General features: G+C 41.7%; 2 protein-coding genes across 2 annotated transcripts in view; both read right to left on the bottom strand.

Moving 5' to 3' along the window:
• Positions 1-3,591: 3,591 nt before the first annotated feature.
• On the bottom strand, positions 3,592-4,958 carry vox (ventral homeobox). Its single transcript, XM_039784347.1, has 3 exons — positions 4,498-4,958; positions 4,158-4,372; positions 3,592-3,940 (listed from the first exon to the last, which is right to left on the bottom strand). The coding sequence occupies exons 1-3, from the start codon at positions 4,775-4,777 to the stop codon at positions 3,671-3,673; spliced, it is 765 nt and encodes a 254-aa protein (XP_039640281.1). The 5' UTR covers positions 4,778-4,958; the 3' UTR covers positions 3,592-3,670.
• A 7,674-nt stretch (positions 4,959-12,632) lies between these two features.
• The window catches only part of LOC120548504 (kinase non-catalytic C-lobe domain-containing protein 1), a 70,265-nt gene continuing 61,617 nt past the window's right edge, over positions 12,633-21,280 (bottom strand). The window contains 4 exon segments of the mRNA XM_039784780.1: positions 12,633-13,235; positions 18,339-18,496; positions 20,035-20,094; positions 20,478-20,600. Of these exon segments, the coding sequence (XP_039640714.1) occupies positions 13,007-13,235; positions 18,339-18,496; positions 20,035-20,094; positions 20,478-20,600 (570 nt within the window). The 3' untranslated portion in view covers positions 12,633-13,006.

Raw genomic sequence — 21,280 nt, 5'->3', positions numbered from 1 at the left:
TTTTCTCACCTCCGTGGCTGGCTGAGATGCGCTGGCGCCAGTAAGTCTGAGTATCAGTTACCTGGCATCAGCATAAAGTGATTGGGGGTGATATCCCCTATCAATACACGGCTGTTTACTAAAATCTTATACAAAGCGGTTTCTAGTTGGCTTTCCGTCCTACTGTGCCACTGGTCAAATATATTCCCTTATTGCATACAATGTCACAGTGCATCTCAAATCATTTTAGCCATATGTGGGTGTTTTAGGACGCCAAATCTCCCAGATTAAAAAAAACAAAAAAAACATCTCCAATTAAAATGTCTCAATTCTGGCTGTCAAAACAGTCTATCAAATAATGTTAGGCATTTGTTGATGTTTTATGACGCCTAACTCCCCAAATAAAAAGAAAAAAAAGAAATCCAATTAAAATGTCTCAGTGGGTGTCAAAGCAGTATCAAATAATTCAGCCATGTGTTGCTGTTTTAAGAAGCCAAAAGTCCCCAAATTGAAAATATTTCCAATTAAATTGTCTTAACCCTGGCTGTCAAAACAGTATCAAACAATCAACCGTGTGTGTGCGTGCGTGTGTGTGTGTGTGTGTGTGTGTGTGTGTGTGTGTGTGTGTGTGTTTGTGTTTTAGGACGCCATGAGTCCCCAAATTAAAAAAAACAACAACAACCACTTTCCTATTAAAATGTCTCCAATCCTGGCTGTCTAAACATTGTATCAAATAATTCAGCCATGTGTTGGTGTTTTAAGAGGCCGAAATGTCCCAAATTTCAAACCATTTCCAATTAAAATGTCTTAATCCTGGTTGTCAAATCTGTGATTTGCATTTTTTTTTTTTTTTTTTTGCAGTTGCAGAGAGAAGCCCCCAGCTGTCTGAGCATCAAGCAAACTGCTGGTGATGAAGCCTTTGTTGTGGTGGGACAGGGTGAGCGGCTGGGTGAGTGAGAAAGTCCTGTTTGATCTGTGTTGATCCATTAGAAAGAGAGACATAATGCTGAGGAGCCTCTGGGCAACCTTCAAACCCCACACATAACACGTATGCAACCTGTATCTCTGTCATAACCTGACCATGACACATGGAGATGCAAGTTTACGTCAGGTAAATCAAGAAAATCTATTTAACAAAAGGGATTCATTTGTAAAGGAACACATAACGTGGGGAAGTCAAGATCAGTGATGTAAGGCGTGCATGTTGTAGAGTGTACAAAGCAAGCAAAAGACATCTAGGGATGAGTTTAAACTAAATATATGGCAGAGGAGGCATTTTAATTAACTAACAATGAGTTATGGAGAAGGGGCGATTAAATAAGGGTACTCTATATTTCTTCCCACTACTTTTGGAACATACAAAAAAAGAAGGTGTTCTTGATGTATCTCTTTGCTTTCTATTTTGTGTAATATTGATATTTTCTGTATATCATTCGAAATACATTTCAATCAATCAATTAATCAATCAATCAAGGATAAACTAAAGATGCCACATCACCAGGGAGGGTGCCTGTCAGAAAGAGAGAGAGAGAGAATGAGTAGCATAGCTACTGCCTATTCCTCTTGATGTCAATTGCTCTGCCTCTTTCTGTTGTTTTATTGCTGTTGTATTCTTTATTTTTTGCTGCTTTTAATGTCTTTTGTATCCCTGTACGGTGTCCTTGAGTGCAGAGAAAGGCGCCTTTAAATAAAATGTATTATTATTATTATTATTATTATTATTATTATTATTATTATTATTATAGCCTACATGAATAATCTTGGAGCACCGGGCCCAGGTGCCACCAGAAAGAATTGTCAACTAACCCATCACACAATCACACAATCGAGTTGACCAAACAGACACTGCTGACTACTAGCAGGGTCGTCCCAATGAGCCAACGCACAATGGTGATTAAACAAACCAGTTCAAATTTGTGCAAACTTTTCGTGACGCTTGCATTGGATTTGGTGTAACTGTAAATGTTTTAACAAAATGCTCCGAGCTGAATTATGTAAAAGACCCACAGCTTTCACATACTGTATATGACCTTTTAAATATTTTAAAGTGTCTCTATATCTCCAAATCTCATAACACAATCAGGTTTTAACTACAGGCCTCATTCAGACTTCAAACCAGAGATCAGATTCTTCGGCCACACAAAAGCCCAGACTCTCTGGAGCCGGGGCGGAGGGATCCTGCTGTAAGTGTAAACTCATCAATGAGAGGCTTAATTAGGACTAATTGTTGACCATGATTTCCCCGTTAGTTGGCGTTTGAAGTGCAGAGAAAGGGACAAACAATGCATGTGAAGGCAGAGCATATGTAACCCATCCCCCCCACCCATATTTTACAAGAGGTAGATTTGTCCACCTCACAAAAAATATGAAAGACTACCCCAAAAGAGGTAAAAAAAATAAATAACCACGTTCAATAGGCCTACAACAATGAACAATACAGGACAATCATTTATAATAATAATTTCCTTCACGTAAATAAAGACCTTCCCGGGTTCGAATCCAACCTGCGGCCCTTTGCTGCGTGTCTCCCCCATCTCTCTCCCACCTTTCCTGTCCATCCACTGGCACTCTGAACTAAATGGGGGGGAAAAAAGCCCCCAAAACATTATCTTAAAAAATAAATAAAGACATTCTAGCATAAATAGATGAAAAAAAAGGCACAAATAGTTGCATCAAAATGAACCACGATGCCGGAAAATTAAGCGTTGGATTGCTGTGTCCCCACCAATGTTTTAACAAAACCTCCGCCCTTGCACCCATAGGTGCAATGGGGGAAACCACAATGTCTGTATAAGACACTGATTAAGAATTTGATGTTTGTTTGATGCATTTCGTTACGTTGCAACACAATGCAAACTCCTCAGTGATTTCATCTATTATGATTTGTGTACATGGATTGGTTTTACTAGGCTTTGGTCTCATATTAGAGAATAAACCAGGAGATCCATACAATGAGTTGTGATAAGAGCCTTGAACCTTAATGGATGACTCCCAACTTTATCAGTCCTTTCCTCAAGACCTCCTCCCGCCTTCGGATGAAAGACAGGATGATCTATTCATGTTGAACTGATCCTGCAATACAGATAATACCATCAGCTGTATCTTTAAGATACCCAGTGTTGTTGTAGCCTGCAATCTAATAGCTTTGATGTTATGGATGCAAGGTAGTGGTGTAGTCTAATGTATTTTATATATATATATATATGGACCAGAATGGACATATCAAAACTCTGCTCCCCCAAGGATATATTTTAATTTTCTGCCTTTTGATACACTTAAATGCACCAATTTACAGAGGAAATGTCTTTATTCAGCCTATGCGAAGGAAAATACAGATGACAATTCAAAATATATCAAAAATATAATGGAAAGTATGTTGTTATGTGCCATTGCACATTTTTAGGTGGGTATATGGAAATCCAGGAGCTTTCTTAGTGGGTACACTGGGTATACCTGGTATCATGTAGACTACCACCACTGATGCAAGGCAAAGCAAAGAAAAGGCAGAGCCCAGTGCTGCAGTATAGAAGATAAACTTTATTCAATTATAAATAGACATTTTTTTCTGAATTAAATACAACTTTCTATATAAAATATAATACAAAATCACACATCAAATAAAAGCACTCTGGATTGCACTTGTTTGGACTCTTAAGTGTTTCAGTGGGAGAAGTCTCTGGTTGACAGTTCTTCAGTAGAAGTGTGGGCTGCGGATCATGACATGAGGATGGTGGTGAGGGGGCATCTGCTGCTGCTGCTGCTGCTGCATCACCAGCTGCGGGACTACTTGCAGCGGGTAAAAGGCCCGGCCGGTGGCGGGGTAGTGGGGTCGCTGTCCGGCCACGCGGTGATACTGCACCGGGGGCAGAGGCTGGAACATCAGCGGTTGGATGTGGGGAGCAAGGTAGTCCTGCACCTCCCGTTTCAACTTCATCCTCCTGTTCTGGAACCAGGTCCTCACCTGAAAGAAAGCACGAAATAAAGTTAGTATCCAGCCAGAGCAATGCAGACACAGGGAATCCGTCACTGTTGTTGTTCAACTGAGTTGAAAAAGCGTTGGTTTATTGTGATGTGAGCCCTATTTTATGAGTGAAATGACATGTTTTGCCCAACTTAACATGGGATCTTTATTCACCATTTGGAACAGATTTTGTTTTGCATTCAGAGTCTCTTCTTACCTGAGTTTCTGTGAGCTTCAGTTTCTGCGCTGCCTTCACTCTCTCTCCAGCATCCAGGTATTTGTGCTTGGTGAAGATCTTTTCCAGCTTGCCGATCTGCTCGGGGGTAAACTTGGTGCGCACACGGCGCTGCGCTCCGTCCTTCTCCACGTCGCTTCCCTCAGAGGAAGCCGCCTCGCTCTCATACCCGGAGGAATAGCCGCTGATTTCTGAAACTGAAAGTGCAGGGAAAAACTCTGGTTACAAACGCTGCTTGTGCGTAAAGACTGAATTGTCGGTTTAAAGTTAGAGGACTTGTTTGCGTGCCGCCTGCTACTACTTCTACTGCTGTACTACTTACTTGGCGATGCGCAGCGTGTCGGATGGAAAGGGGAGCACATCAGGCTGGAGTCCTGCCCGCTCTCTCTCTCCGCTGGCTCCATGTGTTCATCGGGCTTGGATGCTTTGGGTTTGGGCTGCAGGTAACCCCTGCCAAAAGCCGGCGGGCGCGGCTGCACCATGCAGGGAATGTGAGGTCTGCAGGTCGGCGCAGTATCCACGCCAGCTCCGTGTTCGTCCTCGGTCAGCGCGGTGTGCTGATGGCTCTGGGCCAGCCAGTCCACAGAAAAGTATTTCACCATGTTCGCAGTGCTACTCGGTGACCTGTAAATCCAGCAGATGTCAGAGGGAGTGTGTGGTAGCAGCCTCTGGCCAGGGTCGTCTTTTATAGCGCCCTGGCCTTTGGTTTTTTTCCCCCATTTGCATATGTAGAGGCCCTTGTTAACGCCTGATCGATCCCGATGATTAGGGGTTAATGGCTCGTTATTGAAGTCTTTACATATCCTGTGAGTGTGTGAAGACCTGGCGCCGCCAAGTCTGTGAGAACCCTCCTGAGCTCATACATTTGTCCGCCCCGACTGACTGAAACCACTGGGGGCTCCGCAGAAACAGCTGCATCTCCTGCAGAGGTGGAGACCACTTTCATGTTGCTCCTGCCTGCATACAGTAGCACCGGGGGAAAGGTGTCAAAATAACCAGTCTTCTTAGGCCGGGCTCAGTTAGGACTCTGACTTTAGACAATACAACTTAATTTGTCTATGACTGATCTAATGTCTATCTTAATCACCTTAGGAGTTATCAAATAGGCCTATTTAGTTGGATGAAAAGCATCTAGATATTCGGTGGAAAGTAACTTTGCTTAAGTGCAACTCAACTTTAGTGTTTGCATTTTATGCTTTTATATACTTTTACTTTACTTCAAGAGCTAATTCTGTGCTCCGCTATTTTATTATTAAATAATATGATCCGGATTATTATGAAATATGGAGCTCTGTTACAGACTAATCTACCCAAATTCACCTCGAACAGCTGCAACAAGCAGCCTAGTGCTTACATATTAATGCAGTGGTTAACAAACTTTTTCATGTCAAGGACAAAAAATTAGACCCCCATTTTATAATATTTCAACCAGGGTCCCTGATGGGATTTTCTTTTGCTTTTAGATGTTTAATTACATAACGTATATGAAACCCATGACCAAAATAGTCATGCATTCCCCTTTTTGCTGGGGAACCCCCAGGAATCCCCTTAAGGATCCCTGGGGGTCCCAGGACCCCACTTCAAAAAACACTGTATTAATGCATCAGCAATATGAATTATAACAATAGCATAGGCTATTCTGCACGGTGATTACTTCCAGTTTTGAAAGTACATGTTGTTACTAATATTAAGCACACTTTTAATTGCTGGACTTTTACTTGTATTGCAGTATTTTTTTTTTTTTTTAGTGTGGAATCGCTTTTATATATTAAATACAACGATGTAAATACTGCCTCCACCCCATGGATGACATATACAGTATATCTGTACTGAAGTAGCAGCTCCACATTTGAGTTCCTAATCCTATAGTGATCCGTGTATTACGCACGGCACTTGATCCTTGGTATATGGTGCAACCTCAGCTCTCTGCAATGAGCAATGGAATTGGAATGGGAGAAAGCAGTCGTCGATGGTTTGGTATTGACATGTCTTTGATACCCCGGTGAGTGCTGGCGCCGGCTACCCAGGGTCCAGTATTTGGCACCGAGGCGCTTCAAACATTACAGATCAAAGGTATTACAGTAGCAACACAATTACTGCTGATTGTCGGCCCGTTCATATGGAGATATGCTAAAACAAGCTTCGAGGAAGCTGGGGGCTCACTGAAGGATGAGGTAATCCTCCGATTGACTGCTTCACATACCAAAGGCTGCACATATTTTACAGATAGCACTTACATTGTCGGGGCCTAAATGCAGGGGTTGAGGTTTTGCAGCTTGGCATGCAATCCTTTAAGTTCATAAGCAGTTAGTAATTTATATGGTTCACTGATTTAAAATGAACGTGGAAGGAATATGTACAATATTAGAGTGTATTTGCCTTTCTAATAAAAAAAACACTTGAGAAATCAATGTGGATTAAGACAAAGAGAGTCAGAAGAGCGTCAGCTTCATTCAGTGGAAAATAAATGAATAAGATCCCTATAAATAAAGTCAAATGATAGCTACACTTTCCATTGGCTTTGAGTGCCCAGCCCTCTCCACTTGGTGTTAACACGATGACTGACAGTATCACATCATGTCTATTAGCTACCAAACAGACGCAAATACAACTTTCCAGCAGGCAGGCAGGCAGTCAGGCAGGCAGACAGCGCCTGACCCTGCGGGTTATATAACCTGCGGGCGCTCGGAGATTTCTCCGCATGCAGCTCCGCAGGGACAATGCACTAAACTGATCGTTTAGTTCTATGACAAAGCAGATAAGAGGCTGGGCCTGCTTGTCTCCTTTTATCGGCGATGTGTCGCTGTGGAGGCAGGAGTCCCTTCAGCCTTTTGGAGCTCTTTATCTCTGAAGCTTTGAAGATGCGCCCTGATCCCGGTAGATAACAATGAAAGCGCCCGGGACGTCGCCTTCACACTGCGGCGATTTCCTCACTGCATATGGGCTCTGCCTGTCCCGGAGGAAAGGCTGGGACAAGTGATTGTTTTTTTAAGTTCTAATGGGAGCCTGGATACAAAAAAAAAAAAATTATAATTATCCTATAGGTATTTCTGTGCTGTTTGGAAGCGGCATTACAATCCTGTATATTTTATAACTCATATGGCAAATACAATTAATGTATTTTGGGCTGTCCATTGTTTTTATACGAGCCTTTTCAGGTTATGTATGAGAATATTTACAAGGGCTGGGATGATATCCTTTTGTCCCGGTTCAATTCTTTCCCAATACATGGCCGTGCCGATTTGACATTGCGGTTTTCATTTCCTTCTTTAACAAAAACAAAAGTTGAATAAAAATACACTTCTAGAGACAATAGATCACGAGACATTTCTAAAAACTAAATTGTTTTCTAAGAAGAATGCACATCACATGTCAGTCAGTCTGACATTTATTTCATTTGTAAAGAAGCAGGGGCGTCGGACTGGGGGGAAAAAGGGGACTGAGTGCCCAGGGCCCTCATGTGAGGAGGGCCCAAAAAGATGCTAGAATGCATAGCTGTGGATGCGGGGGGAAGGGCCCATTGAAAATGCCTTTCTACAGGGCTCAGAATTTGTGCTACGCCCCTGTAAAGAAGTACATAACATGGATTTCCTGCATTTTCTGCTTTCGGTCTGTTTAGCTGGAAACGGATATGATGTTGTCGCTGTTGGCGGTACCATGTGAACAGAAAATATTTAGGTCAATCATTGGTAAAAATAAATATTGATTCTAGAGAAAAGAATTTTAAAAATCATTGCGGAAAAACAATCATGACACATAGGATTTTGTATTTTCTGTCGGTGGTGGACAGTTCAGTGGTGGAAGAAGTCCATTATTCAAGAAAATACTCCATTATCAGTAAAGGTCCCGCATTTGCAAGTTTGATTTAAGTCCCATTTTTGATTATTTTACCAGAGTTATTCCCACTGAGATTCAGAATCTCTTTTACAAAAGGAGCCCTGGCTGAGACAGCAGCATAAGAAGTTACAAGAACAAATAGACTCGTCAGCAAAGGACATCCGACGATGAGTAGCCAGTGTTCAGTGAGGGGACATGTGCAGGGGACTCTGAAGTCAACACCAAGATGAGGGGGCAAAAACTTTCACCCAATAACTTTCACCAAGAAACAGTACGGGCTTGAGGAATGATGTACGTTATTTGTTTGTGACCCAAGCTTGCAGCTACGGAGTTTTAGGAGTCAGTAGAGGACAAAAATTAGGCAATTTGTGTAAATCTGTCATTTTTGGATTAAAATGACAGTGCTTAAGCATCGTTTTAATGTTGTAGCATGTTGAAGTGGAGCAGATTTTACATGCTTCATGTACTGATGGATAGAGTACTCTATTACAGTGCATCTTTTATGACATAAACATACAGTATGTAACCTTAATTTGCAAAGTAACCACAGCTGTCAGATACATGTAGTGGATTCAAAAGCACATTGTTTTACTATTATATGTAAGGAAATAGAAGTATGAAGTAGCATGGAATGAAAATACTCAAGTAAAGTGCAAGTCAAAATTCTACTTAACTACAGTACTTGAGTAAATGTACACAGATACATTCCACCACTAGGCTGGTTGACACCAGAACCTTCTCAGTTGTAACTGCAGAGCAAATCTCAAATTTGCCGGAAGCTCGTCAGGGTTTACCCAGGCTATGCCACCGCTGGCGTGGGCCCTCCACAACAGGTCCAAAACATGCCTAACAGTGTTTTAACACTTTGATACTTCATGACTATAAGAACTGCTTATAAAGAGGAGTTTGAGTTGATAATGTTCCAGAAGTCCACTTGGCATTACAGAAAATGATGCATTACTTCTGCTTTAGTCTCGCATTGCCAGACCTTCCTCCACAGCGCTGCAAAGGAGGGTCTGGCTAGTCCACACAGCATTCTGGGAGAGGAGAAAAAAAAGTGCTCTGGTTTATTGTCTTTAAAAAAAAAAAAAAAAAAAGCTAATCACAATCGTCTTGGGCGGTGCTAAGCGCCGGATGGAGGCCCGGGCCGCTGCAAAATAGCCCCATGAAGGAACTTGTTTTGGTGGAACATGTTCAAAAGTTGTTCTAGTCGTGCAACAGAAAACTCAGATTGGACCGATAGTCTAGCTAGCTGTCTGGATTTACCCTGCAGTGGTCTCGCTTTGCCAGACCATCCACAGCGCTGCGGAGGAGGGTCTGGCTAACCACATAGCTTTCCGGGATGGGAGAAAAACCGTGCTCTGGTTTATTGGCATTTCTTTAAACCAATCAGAATCGTCGTGGGCGGCACTAAGCTCCGCACGGAGCCACTGTAAAATCGTAAAAACTCAGATTGAACAGATAGTCTAGCTAGCTGTCTGGATTTACCCTGCAGAGATCTGAGGAGCTTTCTCTGTGGACTGAACCTTTTAATCCTTTCACAGTATTTATAGCATATATTGACCTGCTTTATAATACATTTAAAAAACAAACAAAAAAAAAACACATGGAAATCTCACTTTATACAACATGAGGCCTTTAAAGCCCTGCAGGAGGAGAGGAAGAGCAGCTATACCTCCAACCACCACACTCCACATCCCCTGACAGATGTAACAGGGCTGGAACCTGCCACACAGCCATTCCATCACGGATATTGTCTGACAATAATACGCTTTGGCAAGAGAGGGCTTAGAAAATCTCATTTATTTGGCTAAATTAAGCAAATCTTCATAGCATGTCACATTCCATCTCCACGGTGTGTTTCACAGCAGAAGACCAGGGAGAGAAAAAAAAGAGAGTGAGAGAGAGAGAGAGAGCGGGCAGGCAGGATATAGAAATATAGACACTGACTGAACATCACTCCTCAAATAACATGGTGCACACTGACATCTCATTATGCTTTATCATTTTCTCCATAATGGTAAGGCCTTCTCCCGACAGTAAGCTCGTCCCTTGACGACCATAGAGACTATGTTCCCGTTACACGATTAATAATGAATGCAATTATTTCACATTGTGATGTTTGAATGGGATTCATATTAGATGTTAATGGACCAATCTAGTCATATAAATCTCATTTGGTAAACTCCTAATCGCTAAACAAGTAGAAACTACGTGTCGTAGGTTAAGCAAAATATCTAATCAATAAAACTTTCACTACATTTAATACATTTTGCATTATTTTGTCGCGTTTTGAACAAGTCAAACATGTTTCAGCAACATCAAATATACATTTGTCATGAGTGGATTCTCCTACTAGAGGGCCCGGGGGAATAATTAGCTGCTGGGCCCTTGTTTAACCCCCCCCCCCCACGATAGATTACTTTTTGCAGCTCTATATTTTGCAATGAATCAGTATTGGACAAATTAAAGGTTTGACGTTTGATGATGGCCGTAAACACAAAGTGAAGTGATCACCGGCTTCATGGTTATCTGAAGCAGATTTAATGGCAATCCATCCAGTAGCTGTCTAGACATTTTACTGAAAACTACAAATGTGAACCCCCACGGTCACACCAGAGGAAGAGTCAGGGCATCCTTAAAATCATGAGGATTCATCCTCTAGGGACCAAGGATATTTGTACCAAACTTCATGGAAATCCATGTAATAGTTGATGAGATATTTCAGTCTGGACCAAAGTGGGGGATTGCCCGACATACGGACAATGCCAGTCCTAGAGCCCTGGCTAGAAAAGCAGGACTCCACCTAAAGGCCCTCATCGTGTCAGTTGATATCCTGCTTTATTGGTGCATATTCCCAAACAAAGTTACAATCGATCACATTACCACATTGCTACACAGTAAACCTGTGGCTTCTGGGGGCCCCTGGGGGTCTCGGGCCCTGGTGCAGCTGCCATGTTGGTAATCCAGCCTTGATGTTGGACATGCAGTCTGCATTGCTGCTATGATCAGTCCACATGAGGCCTAAAGATCCAGGTTCAATTCACAAACAATGATTAGAAATGTCAATATATGAGCGGAGAAAAACAAAAATCATTGCGAACTATTAACGCCACCTATTACTTCTCTTTGTGGAAGGGAAATACTCATAAAAAACAAGGAAGGTAGTGAGGGAAAACTACCTGCGTAATCTTAAGGGTGTTATAAATAAAGTTGCCTGGGGTCTAAACTTAATTATTGACTTGAAGGAGACCTATTATGCTATTTTCTGTCCAAACTATAATGTTCCAATGTCCGATGTTAATGTTAAACGTGGCCATAGCTTCACATGATTTCAAAGAAATCCCTGTGAGCCGAAACCTCAGATTTCCCACTGTTCTGAACGCTCCAGCTTCAGCAGTTGTTCTACTCTCGGCTCTGTATGATGTCATAAAGAGCCGGTTTTCCATATATGGTCATGTGCTCCATGCGGGCATGCTACGGCAGTGTTTACGCTTCATACCCTGCCACATGTAGCTGCCCGCTAACGCCAGGGAAAGCGGTAATCTTGGCTGCAAATGGTGTTCATTTCTTCCAAATTTTAGGTCACATTCCTGCTGGAACATGTCCGGTTGTGTAGCATTTGGTTTAGCTGCCTTTATCTGTGATTTCCAATGGTAGAAATTGCTGCTATACTGTATTACAATCCACTGTTAACTACATGCAGCTACATTCTACTGCCAGGGGAAGCTGTAATCTCGTTCTTTTGAACAGTAAAGCATGTAAACATGTTCCAAGAGAAAAACAAAATACAAGTATAAACCTGAAAACGGTATATTATAGGTCTCCTTTAAAGTGGCTATATGTAACTTTCAGTTTGTGATGATTTCAGCGGCCCCTTTGGACAAAAGCGGTAGTGTTTTTACCACACCTGCTGTCGTAAAGGTCTAGGAGTTAGCGTTACGGGGAGGTCGTATAGTCGCGATGAATGTTTTGCTCACACAGAAAATCATTCATTTACAATACGTTACAGATGCATCGTTGCATTTCAAGTGTTGCATACGGTAACTTAGCCTACTTTGGATGTACTGTGAGCTAAACCGGATAACGTTATCACTGTCACTGTTTCACGAGCCAAAGCATTAGGAGTTTGTTGTACTAACCAACGTAATAATAACTTATATTAATATAGACGCTTCACACAAGTACAGGGGGAATAAAACGTCTGCGCTAAATAGGAGGGGGAGGTGATTTAATGTTGGCTACGGATGTACAACCACATAACGCAATCTAAAGTCATTTTATGAATAAAATAGACATATTACATACCCGAGGGCCAATTCTGGGACGTTTTTGAATAATTTACAATCCTGTAATTGTCTCCATCTGTAGAAAGCCTGACCGAGTTAAATTGTTACATGTCCTTCTGTTCTGTGATGGCCCTGCCCCAGTATCAGCCATAACTACAGCAGATAACTTCTAAAATAAAATAAAGATACAATTAGGCCTATATAAAGAAGTCTCCTGCTACCCTTTACCTGGCTGGATAAGCTAACACAGGCTTTTCCGGTGTTACACCGAAATCTGTGACCCGTCAGAATGTGTTACTGTAGCGCCGTCTACCTGCTGTAAATCATTTTTTGGACTTTGCGGGAAAAATCGGACCGGGGCAGAGGCATTAATAAAAAATATAGAAAACTAGCGTTCATTTCACTGTTAGTCTCGTTTGCTGTTACAGCTCAGATTAAGATCATCACATGGAAAATTATACAGTTTCAGCAACATTTAAAAGTTACATATATATTAGTTACTTTAGATTAAGGGGCCTTTGCGGATAGTGAACATATGACAGCAGAAAAAGCTTTCCAGTCCGCAAGGCTCTGCTGTCTGGACAACAGAGACATGCGAGGGTCGTGGCATGGGCATGGAGCCTCAGTCTGGGCTTGGACATCAGGCGTTGGCCTGGTGGAGGTGACTCGCTCTGGGCTGTTAGATGTGACCGGGGGGGGCAGGACTCATTGGAAAGTGGCCCTAACCCTCTTCAGCGTGTCCTGGATCCTCCGTGTCTGTCGCTCGCTGGACTGCTGGAAGTTGGCATCGTTGTCGGCGGCCAATAGGTGGATGTCAGAGGTGGCGAGCCGGGCGATGCGGCGCCGAAGGTAGGCCTGCAGCTCCCGGTCCGGGCTGTAGGGGTACGCAGCCTCCTGAAGGGCGTGGACCTGACTCACAACCTTTGCTATGCTCCTTGAGCCAAGGACGGACAAGTGGATGAGCGGGCGGCGCAACATGAAATAGGAATAAAGAACAGAAGGAAAAGTGAAAACATGCAAAGCATTTATTACATTACATGTCATTTAGCTGATGCTTTTATCCAAAGCGACAATTGCTATAAATACATATATATATATATATATATATATATATATATATATATATATATATATACATACATATATACATACATATATACATATACATTCATATATATATATATATATATATATATATACATACATACATACATACATACATACACACACATATATATATATATATACATACATATACACATATATATATATATATATATATATATATATACACTACATATACACATATATATATATATATATATATATATACATACATATACACATATATATATATATATATATATATATATATATATATATATACAGTGCCTTTGAAAGTATATTCGCCCCCTTGAACTTTTCGACCTTTTGCCACATTTCAGGCTTCAAACATAAAGATATAAAACTGTAATTTTTTGTGACGAATCAACAACAAGTGGGACACCATCATGAAGTGGAACGAAATTTATTGGATATTTCAAACCTTTTTAACAAATAAAAAACTGAAAAATTGGGTGTGCACAATTATTCAGCCCCCTTCAGTTAATACTTTGTAGCGCCACCTTTTGCTGCGATTACAGCTGTAAGTCGCTTGGGGTATGTCTCTATCAGTTTTGCACATCGAGAGACTGACATTTTTGCCCATTCCTCCTTGCAAAACAGCTCGAGCTCAGTGAGGTTGGATGGAGAGCGTTTGTGAACAGCAGTTTTCAGTTCTTTCCACAGATTCTCGATTGGATTCAGGTCTGGACTTTGACTTGGCCATTCTAACACCTGGATATGTTTATTTGTGAACCATTCCATTGTAGATTTTTCTTTACGTTTTGGATCATTGTCTTGTTGGAAGACAAATCTCCGTCCCAGTCTCAGGTCTTTTGCAGACTCCATCAGGTTTTCTTCCAGAATGGTCCTGTATTTGGCTCCATCCATCTTCCCATCAATTTTAACCATCTTCCCTGTCCCTGCTGAAGAAAAGCAGACCAAAACCATGATGCTGCCACCACCATGTTTGACAGTGGGGATGGTGTGTTCAGGGTGATGAGCTGTGTTGCTTTTTGCATTGTTGCCAAAAAGTTCGATTTTGGTTTCATCTGACCAGAGCACCTTCTTCCACATGTTTGGTCTCCCCGGTGGCTTCTGGCAAACTTTAAACGACACTTTTTATGTTTAAGAAATGGCTTTCTTCTTGCCACTCTTCCATAAAGGCCAGATTTGTGCAGTATACGACTGATTGTTGTCCTATGGACAGAGTCTCCCACCTCAGCTGTAGATCTCTGCAGTTCATCCAGAGTGATCATGGGCCTCTTGGCTGCATCTCTAATCAGTCTTCTCCTTGTATGAGCTGAAAGTTTAGAGGGACGGCCGGGTCTTCGTAGATTTGCAGTGGTCTGATACTCCTTCCATTTCAATATTATCGCTTGCACAGTGCTCCTTGGGATGTTTAAAGCTTGGGAAATCTTTTTGTTTCCAAATCCGGCTTTAAACTTCTCCACAACAGTATCTCGGACCTGCCTGGTGTGTTCCTTGTTCTTCATGATGCTCTCTGCGCTTTAAACGGACCTCTGAGACTATCACAGAGCAGGTGCATTTATACGGAGACTTGATTACACACAGCTGGATTCTATTTATCATCATTAGTCATTTAGGTCAACATTGGATTATTCAGAGATCCTCACTGAACTTCTGGAGAGGTTTGCTGCACTGAAAGTAAGGGGCTGAATAATTTTGCACGCCAATTTTTTATTTCTTTAAAAAGTTTGAAATATCCAATAAATTTCGTTCCACTTCATGATTGTGTCCCACTTGTTGTTGATTCTTCACAAAAAATTACAGTTTTATATCTTTATGTTTGAGGCCTGAAATGTGGCAAAAGGTCGAAAAGTTCAAGGGGGCCGAATACTTTTGCAAGGCACTGTATATATATATATATATATATATATATATATATATATATATATACACACACACACACACACACACACACACACACACACATACATACATATACACATACATACATACATACGTATACATACATACATACATACATACATACATATAAGAGGTTGCACGCATCTGGAGCAACTTGGGGATAAGTGTCTTGCTCAGGGACACATTGGTTGATGTATCGCAGTGGGAATCAAACCCAGATCTCCCACACCAACGGAATGTGTTCTATCCACTGTGCCATCACCACCATATCTATCTAGTTATTAGGTTACAACTAATGATGATTTTCATTGTTGATTTTCTCGAATAATCGATTAGTAGTTGGGTCTATAAAATGACAGAGAACGGTGAAAAATGTGGATCGTGTTTCCCAAAGGAATCAGATAAAATGTACTTTTTTGTTTAAAAAAAAAAAAATGACTCAAACTTATTAGATACTAATCGATTAATGTAAGCAGCTCTTATCTAGATGCATATCCTACCCAAGTCTCCTTCCTCTGGCAGCCTCAGCAGGTTTGTCTGTGACCTGATTTAGAGAGAGCGGGGAGAACCCTGGGTCCACTACAACCAGCTGTGTCTCTGCCTTTCCCTGCTAGATCTCCTGAACCCCAACATCTGGCTACAGCCAGTCGCCTCTCAGCATCTGGCCTGAAACCTCCTTTCCAATCAAACCCCATCCCACGGACGCCATCTGGTGCAACACTGGCACCCCCTACCCAACAACCCAAATCCAACAGCTGTGCCATTACCATCCAACCGCCACTTGTTGTGACCTCGGCATCTGGTCGGCCATATTGGAGTGAAGGAGAAGGACACTCATAGCGAGTTGGCCGACTTTGTCATAGATGGATTCTTGGGATGGGGCGAGAGAGCGCTCATTTCCAGTTGATGACACAGACTGTTAATTAACTGTTAATATATCGTGTCACAGGATAGGATAAGTAGCAGGCTCATTTCACTGGCTGTACGTCCATTTCAGCAATATCCCATGAGTGAAAATTACAGCATGCAGGATCAATCATGCAGTGGTGGAATGTAACTAAGTACATTTACTCCAGTACTGACCTTAAGTACAAATTTGAGGTACCTGTACTTTACTTGAGTCTTTTCTACTTCTACTCCGCTACATTTCAGAGAGAAATATTGTACTTTTTACTCCGTTATATTAATCGGATAGCTGTAGTTAGTGGTTGCTTTACAAATTCAGATTTTTGCACACAAAATACATGTAGTTTATAAATACGATGATTTATTATAAATTAAACTACCCAACAATATAACAGCCTACAAGTCCAGCTGAAATGATTAGACCATTAAACACTAAGACTTAGACTGACAGAACTGTTTTTGCATTGAGTACTTTTACCTTTACTTTTGTTTAATTTACAGGGTCAGTCTAGCAACTCTCCGTTGGCTTTTGAGCTGGAAAAAACAAATTCTGGTCAGGCCAATCACATCGTGTATAGAGTCGGTGGGCGGGCTTAACATAAGGACGGCAGAGTTGCGGCGGTTCCACGTGAATTCCCTGCTACTTGAAAACAAAGAAGATGGCTGCTGCGGCTGCTGGCAAACAGCGGTCTTTCGAATCGGCTTTAGCCGCGACTCTGGAAGACTTGGAGTTAAGCACTGAAGTCATTCTTAAAAAAGGAAGATATGTTCGGAGTTTTGCCAACCAGATACAGCAAAAGTTTAATCTATCAACTAGCGTTGCTCTGGTTGGCTATGAGTGCAGGGGGAATTTGAAAGACAACCGTTTATCCCGCCCCTCGGATTGAGCCCTGCCAATGGGGAGTTCCCAGACCCAACATCTTGATGTGGGTCTGGCTTGTCAGGCTATCAGTGATCTTCTTTTATTCTATGTTCCAGCCAGATCCCAAAGGTCCTCCACCACTTTTACTACAAATGTTGGTGGATACGTCGACCAAATAAACCAATGCAGAGGTGATACGTTTGTGCGGGAATTCTCTTTTTCCTTTGGAAACAGAACTTCGGGGGAATTAATTCCCTGCACCGCAAATGAGACAAAGCAAGCAGTGCGTGTGTTGCTTGCTAGTCATCAGGCCAGACTTATAAATGTGGACGTGTGTTGCCAACTTTGAGGAATTTACAGTTGGCTGTGTGAACAGTTTTTCATTGTTTTTTTTTTTTTTATCAAAAGGGAAAATGATTACGCTTTAAAATGTGTTAGTTGTATTTTAAATTGTTTTTAGTTTTTTATTATTATTTATTTATTTTCTTTATTTGTTTTTCATCAAAACATGAGGAGACCCTTGTTTAACCCTTGTGTTGTCTTCCCGTCAACCTTGGAAAAAAAAAAAACGTTTTAAATTGTTACATTTTTCTTCTACACATTTTCAGCGCTTATTTCTACGTCCCATATTTTCTGATATAAAACTAAAATTGAAAACGGGTCAATTTAACCCGAAGTAAGCACAAGGGTTAAGCCTTTTAGGCACGTGGCCTCCCTTGCACATTTTGTTAGTTTTTGCTCTCTCTTAAAGGTGCTGTAGGTAGGATTGTGAAGATCCAGGACTTAGCCAATAAATTTGAACATCGACAACTTCTCAGTCCCTCCCCGCTTTCCGCTAAAGCCCCAAATGGTCTCCTAAGCCCCTCACCCCACACGGGAGAATGAATGTGTGTGCATGAGCAGTGATTGACACGCAGTTAGACACCCCCCCTGGCCCTGATTGGTGCATCTGAACTGGGAGCGGTGGATTTTTGCAAATCGCACTACAGGCTGTAGGTGGTGTCAGAGGAGCTGGAATTTTTTTTAAATGACCTGCTTCATGTAGTTCTACTGGAACATAGGGTCAGTTTCAGCAAATATGACAGAAATTCTTACCTACTGCACCTTTTAATGTTCTTTTTAGTGCTATTAAATAAAAACAAAATGAACCTTTTGCTTTGCATAGCAACAGCAACAGAGACCGTAAGTTGAAAGACAAAAAGCAGAAATAGAACAAACGAAACATCGGCCGGTCAGCGACCGCTTATTACAGATCTAAAAGTCATCTCCCCTCACCTGAGCTTGGGCCACTTGTAAGCTCCGGTGGTGAGCGTGAAGGCTCCGATCTCCAGCTTCTGGACGTGCATGGCCAGGATGCGCACCGACGGCAGGGTGGGCCTCCTCCTCCTGGGTTCCCCCCCCATCAGACAGAGGTCGTCACTCTTCAGAAACACCTGAGGAGACAGCAATTTAACAGCACAGTAAATAAATGAGTTCTCACTGGACTAGAACATTTAGAAAATGTTCAATTAAGCCAAAGTTTCAAGGTGCTTGACGCAGAAATAAGCATGTTCAATGTAGCGGTGTGATTTGATTGAAAGAGTTGGAGAGGATTTTCAACAAGTGTACATTAAAAAGCCAAGAGAGCATGGTTCGCTACTAGGGCTGGGTTAATATAATCAATCTTTGTACGAGTGATCTGATATCGATTTATAAAATCCAGAAATCAAGCAATCAAGCAATCAATCAATCAATCAATCAATCAATATATATATATATATGCCTTTTTCACCATGCATGTATAAGTAAAAAGTACTTTAATCATACAATTCTTAATGTAAACATTAACCTGGTGCATTATAAAACATTTGAGGGTGGCTTCTTGCTTGTGCAATTTACAACAGAAGGCTGTGGCTAAGTGGTAGAGAGGTCGCCTGCCAATCGGAAGGGTGGTGGTTCTATCCCTGGCCCTGCAGTTCCATGCCGAAGTGTCCTTGGGCAAGACACTGAACCCCGATGCTGCGCCATCGGAGTATAAATGTGTGTGAATGTTTATCTGATGAGCAGGTGGCACCTTGTACGACAGCCTCGGCCACAGTGTATGAAAGTGTGTGAATGGTTCCTGTACTATGTTAAAGCGCTTTGAGTAGTCATTAAGACTAGAAAAGCGCTATATAAAAACAGTCCATTTACCGCTTTCGGCTCGCCATTAATATCATATCGCATTATTATAGCAAACGCTGTCTGCGTGAAGTTTTGAAAAACTGTAACTACACTTGAAACCAACTGTGACTCTCTGTGACTTCAACAAAACTGCAGACAGTTTACTCCGTCCGCACCTCTCCGTGTGTGTGTGTGTGTGTGTCGGTCGGAGCTCCGCTCGGTGTCAATATGCAGAGAGGACAGATTGCTTGCGCTTACGCGCTCAGACGCTTTTGAAACCAAAATTTGGCACCGAAAGATAAATAATTTTTCGATACTCATAGGATTTTTTTCGGTGCCGTAAAAGTATCGAACGTTCGGTACACAGCCCTAGTCTGGGCTTTGTGCATCTGTTGATACCCGATACCGATCCGGTACCGTTGTTCAATTAATAATACACTGTATACCTTCCACCTTATACCTTCCTTCCACCATGTGGAAAAGACTAAAGGCACCAGACCTTCCTAACTAAACATTACTCCTACTTTTGAATCGGAATTGAATCGATTCGGGAAATCATTGCCGATACCCAGTGTGATACAGCGAAATACAGAAAAGTTGGCAGGAGGGTGACGCAGGTTGTTTGATGTATCGACGACTTTCAGAAGCAGAGCCAGCTGTAAGATCTCAGCACACAGGCGGCTTGCTTGAAGCTGTTTTTCTATTGATTTGTTTGCCCTGCAGCCTAGTTTCATGATGTGACCAGCCTTCAGTTACAAGCAACATACGTGTGTTCACACACACACATACACACACCTGCACACACACACACACACACACACACACACACCTGCACAGCTCGCAGCTCCTCCAGGATCTCACACACCTTGGAAGACAGCTGTTTCCAAGCCTGTTGGCAAGAGAGGATGCACTTTTATTTAACAGTTTACTAAAGGAAGACTAATTATACCCTGGCTTTAAATGCAACATAAGAGTCGATGAATATAATGAATATAAGCCATGGAAATACGAAAATTTCTTATATATTCTCAAAATGGCGTCTTCTAATTGCGTGTTTAAAAAAAAAAAAAAAAAAGACTTATTCACGGGCCACAATCCTCCTCACCGCGCTCACATCTTATCTGAATGCATTAATGCAAATTACTCATTTGTGAAACTAATTAAACACCACCCAATTCTATCACAGCTGAGGAAAACGTTTAGCTCGAGGGCATCTGACTTATTACAGAAACTCAGTTTGTGTGAGGAGGAATTTATGAGATGCAGCCTTACTGGTAACTGCCTGACAATCACGTTCTCCAGACCTCCGAGGACCTGCATGGCTGTGGCAAAGTTCCTTGATTCGTAGCAGTGTTTTCCTATCCACAGATACTTGGTCAGCAATGCAACTTGTGTCTGCAAGAGAGGAGAGCTTGCAATTAAAAACAAGGAAAAGCTAAACAAGGCAAAATGCAAAACTCCTGTAGGTCTTTACAGTGGTATGATTTTCTTTGGACTACATGAGGCTGCAGAATGAAGGATGGAACTGGAAAAACAAAGCAAGAAAAAGACCACATATAGTCAAAGTTCTCGATGCACTGCGCAATGCATGTGTGCTTAGTTATGTGTTAACAAAGCTTTGTGAACGGGTTAAAATGTCTAAAAAAAAAAAGTCAATTGCATCTGACATTTTGAATGGGAATTGCAGTTTAAAGGTCCCATGACATGGTGCTCTTTGGATTCTTTTATATAGGCCTTAGTGGTCACCTAATACTGTATCTGAAGTCTCTTTTATATAGGCCTTAGTGGTCCCCTAATACTGTATCTGAAGTCTCTTTTATATAGGCCTTAGTGGTCCCCTAATACTGTATCTGAAGTTTCTTTTATATAGACCTTAGTGGTCCCCTAATACTGTATCTGAAGTCTCTTTTATATAGACCTTAGTGGTCCCCTAATACTGTATCTGAAGTCTCTTTTATATAGACCTTAGTGGTCCCCTAATACTGTATCTGAAGTCTCTTTTATATAGACCTTAGTGGTCCCCTAATACTGTATCTGAAGTCTCTTTTATATAGGCCTTAGTGGTCCCCTAATAC

This window comes from Perca fluviatilis, chromosome 19, assembly GCF_010015445.1.
Source record: "Perca fluviatilis chromosome 19, GENO_Pfluv_1.0, whole genome shotgun sequence".
NCBI lineage: Eukaryota > Metazoa > Chordata > Actinopteri > Perciformes > Percidae > Perca > Perca fluviatilis.
This window is presented reverse-complemented; position numbering and strand designations above follow the sequence as displayed.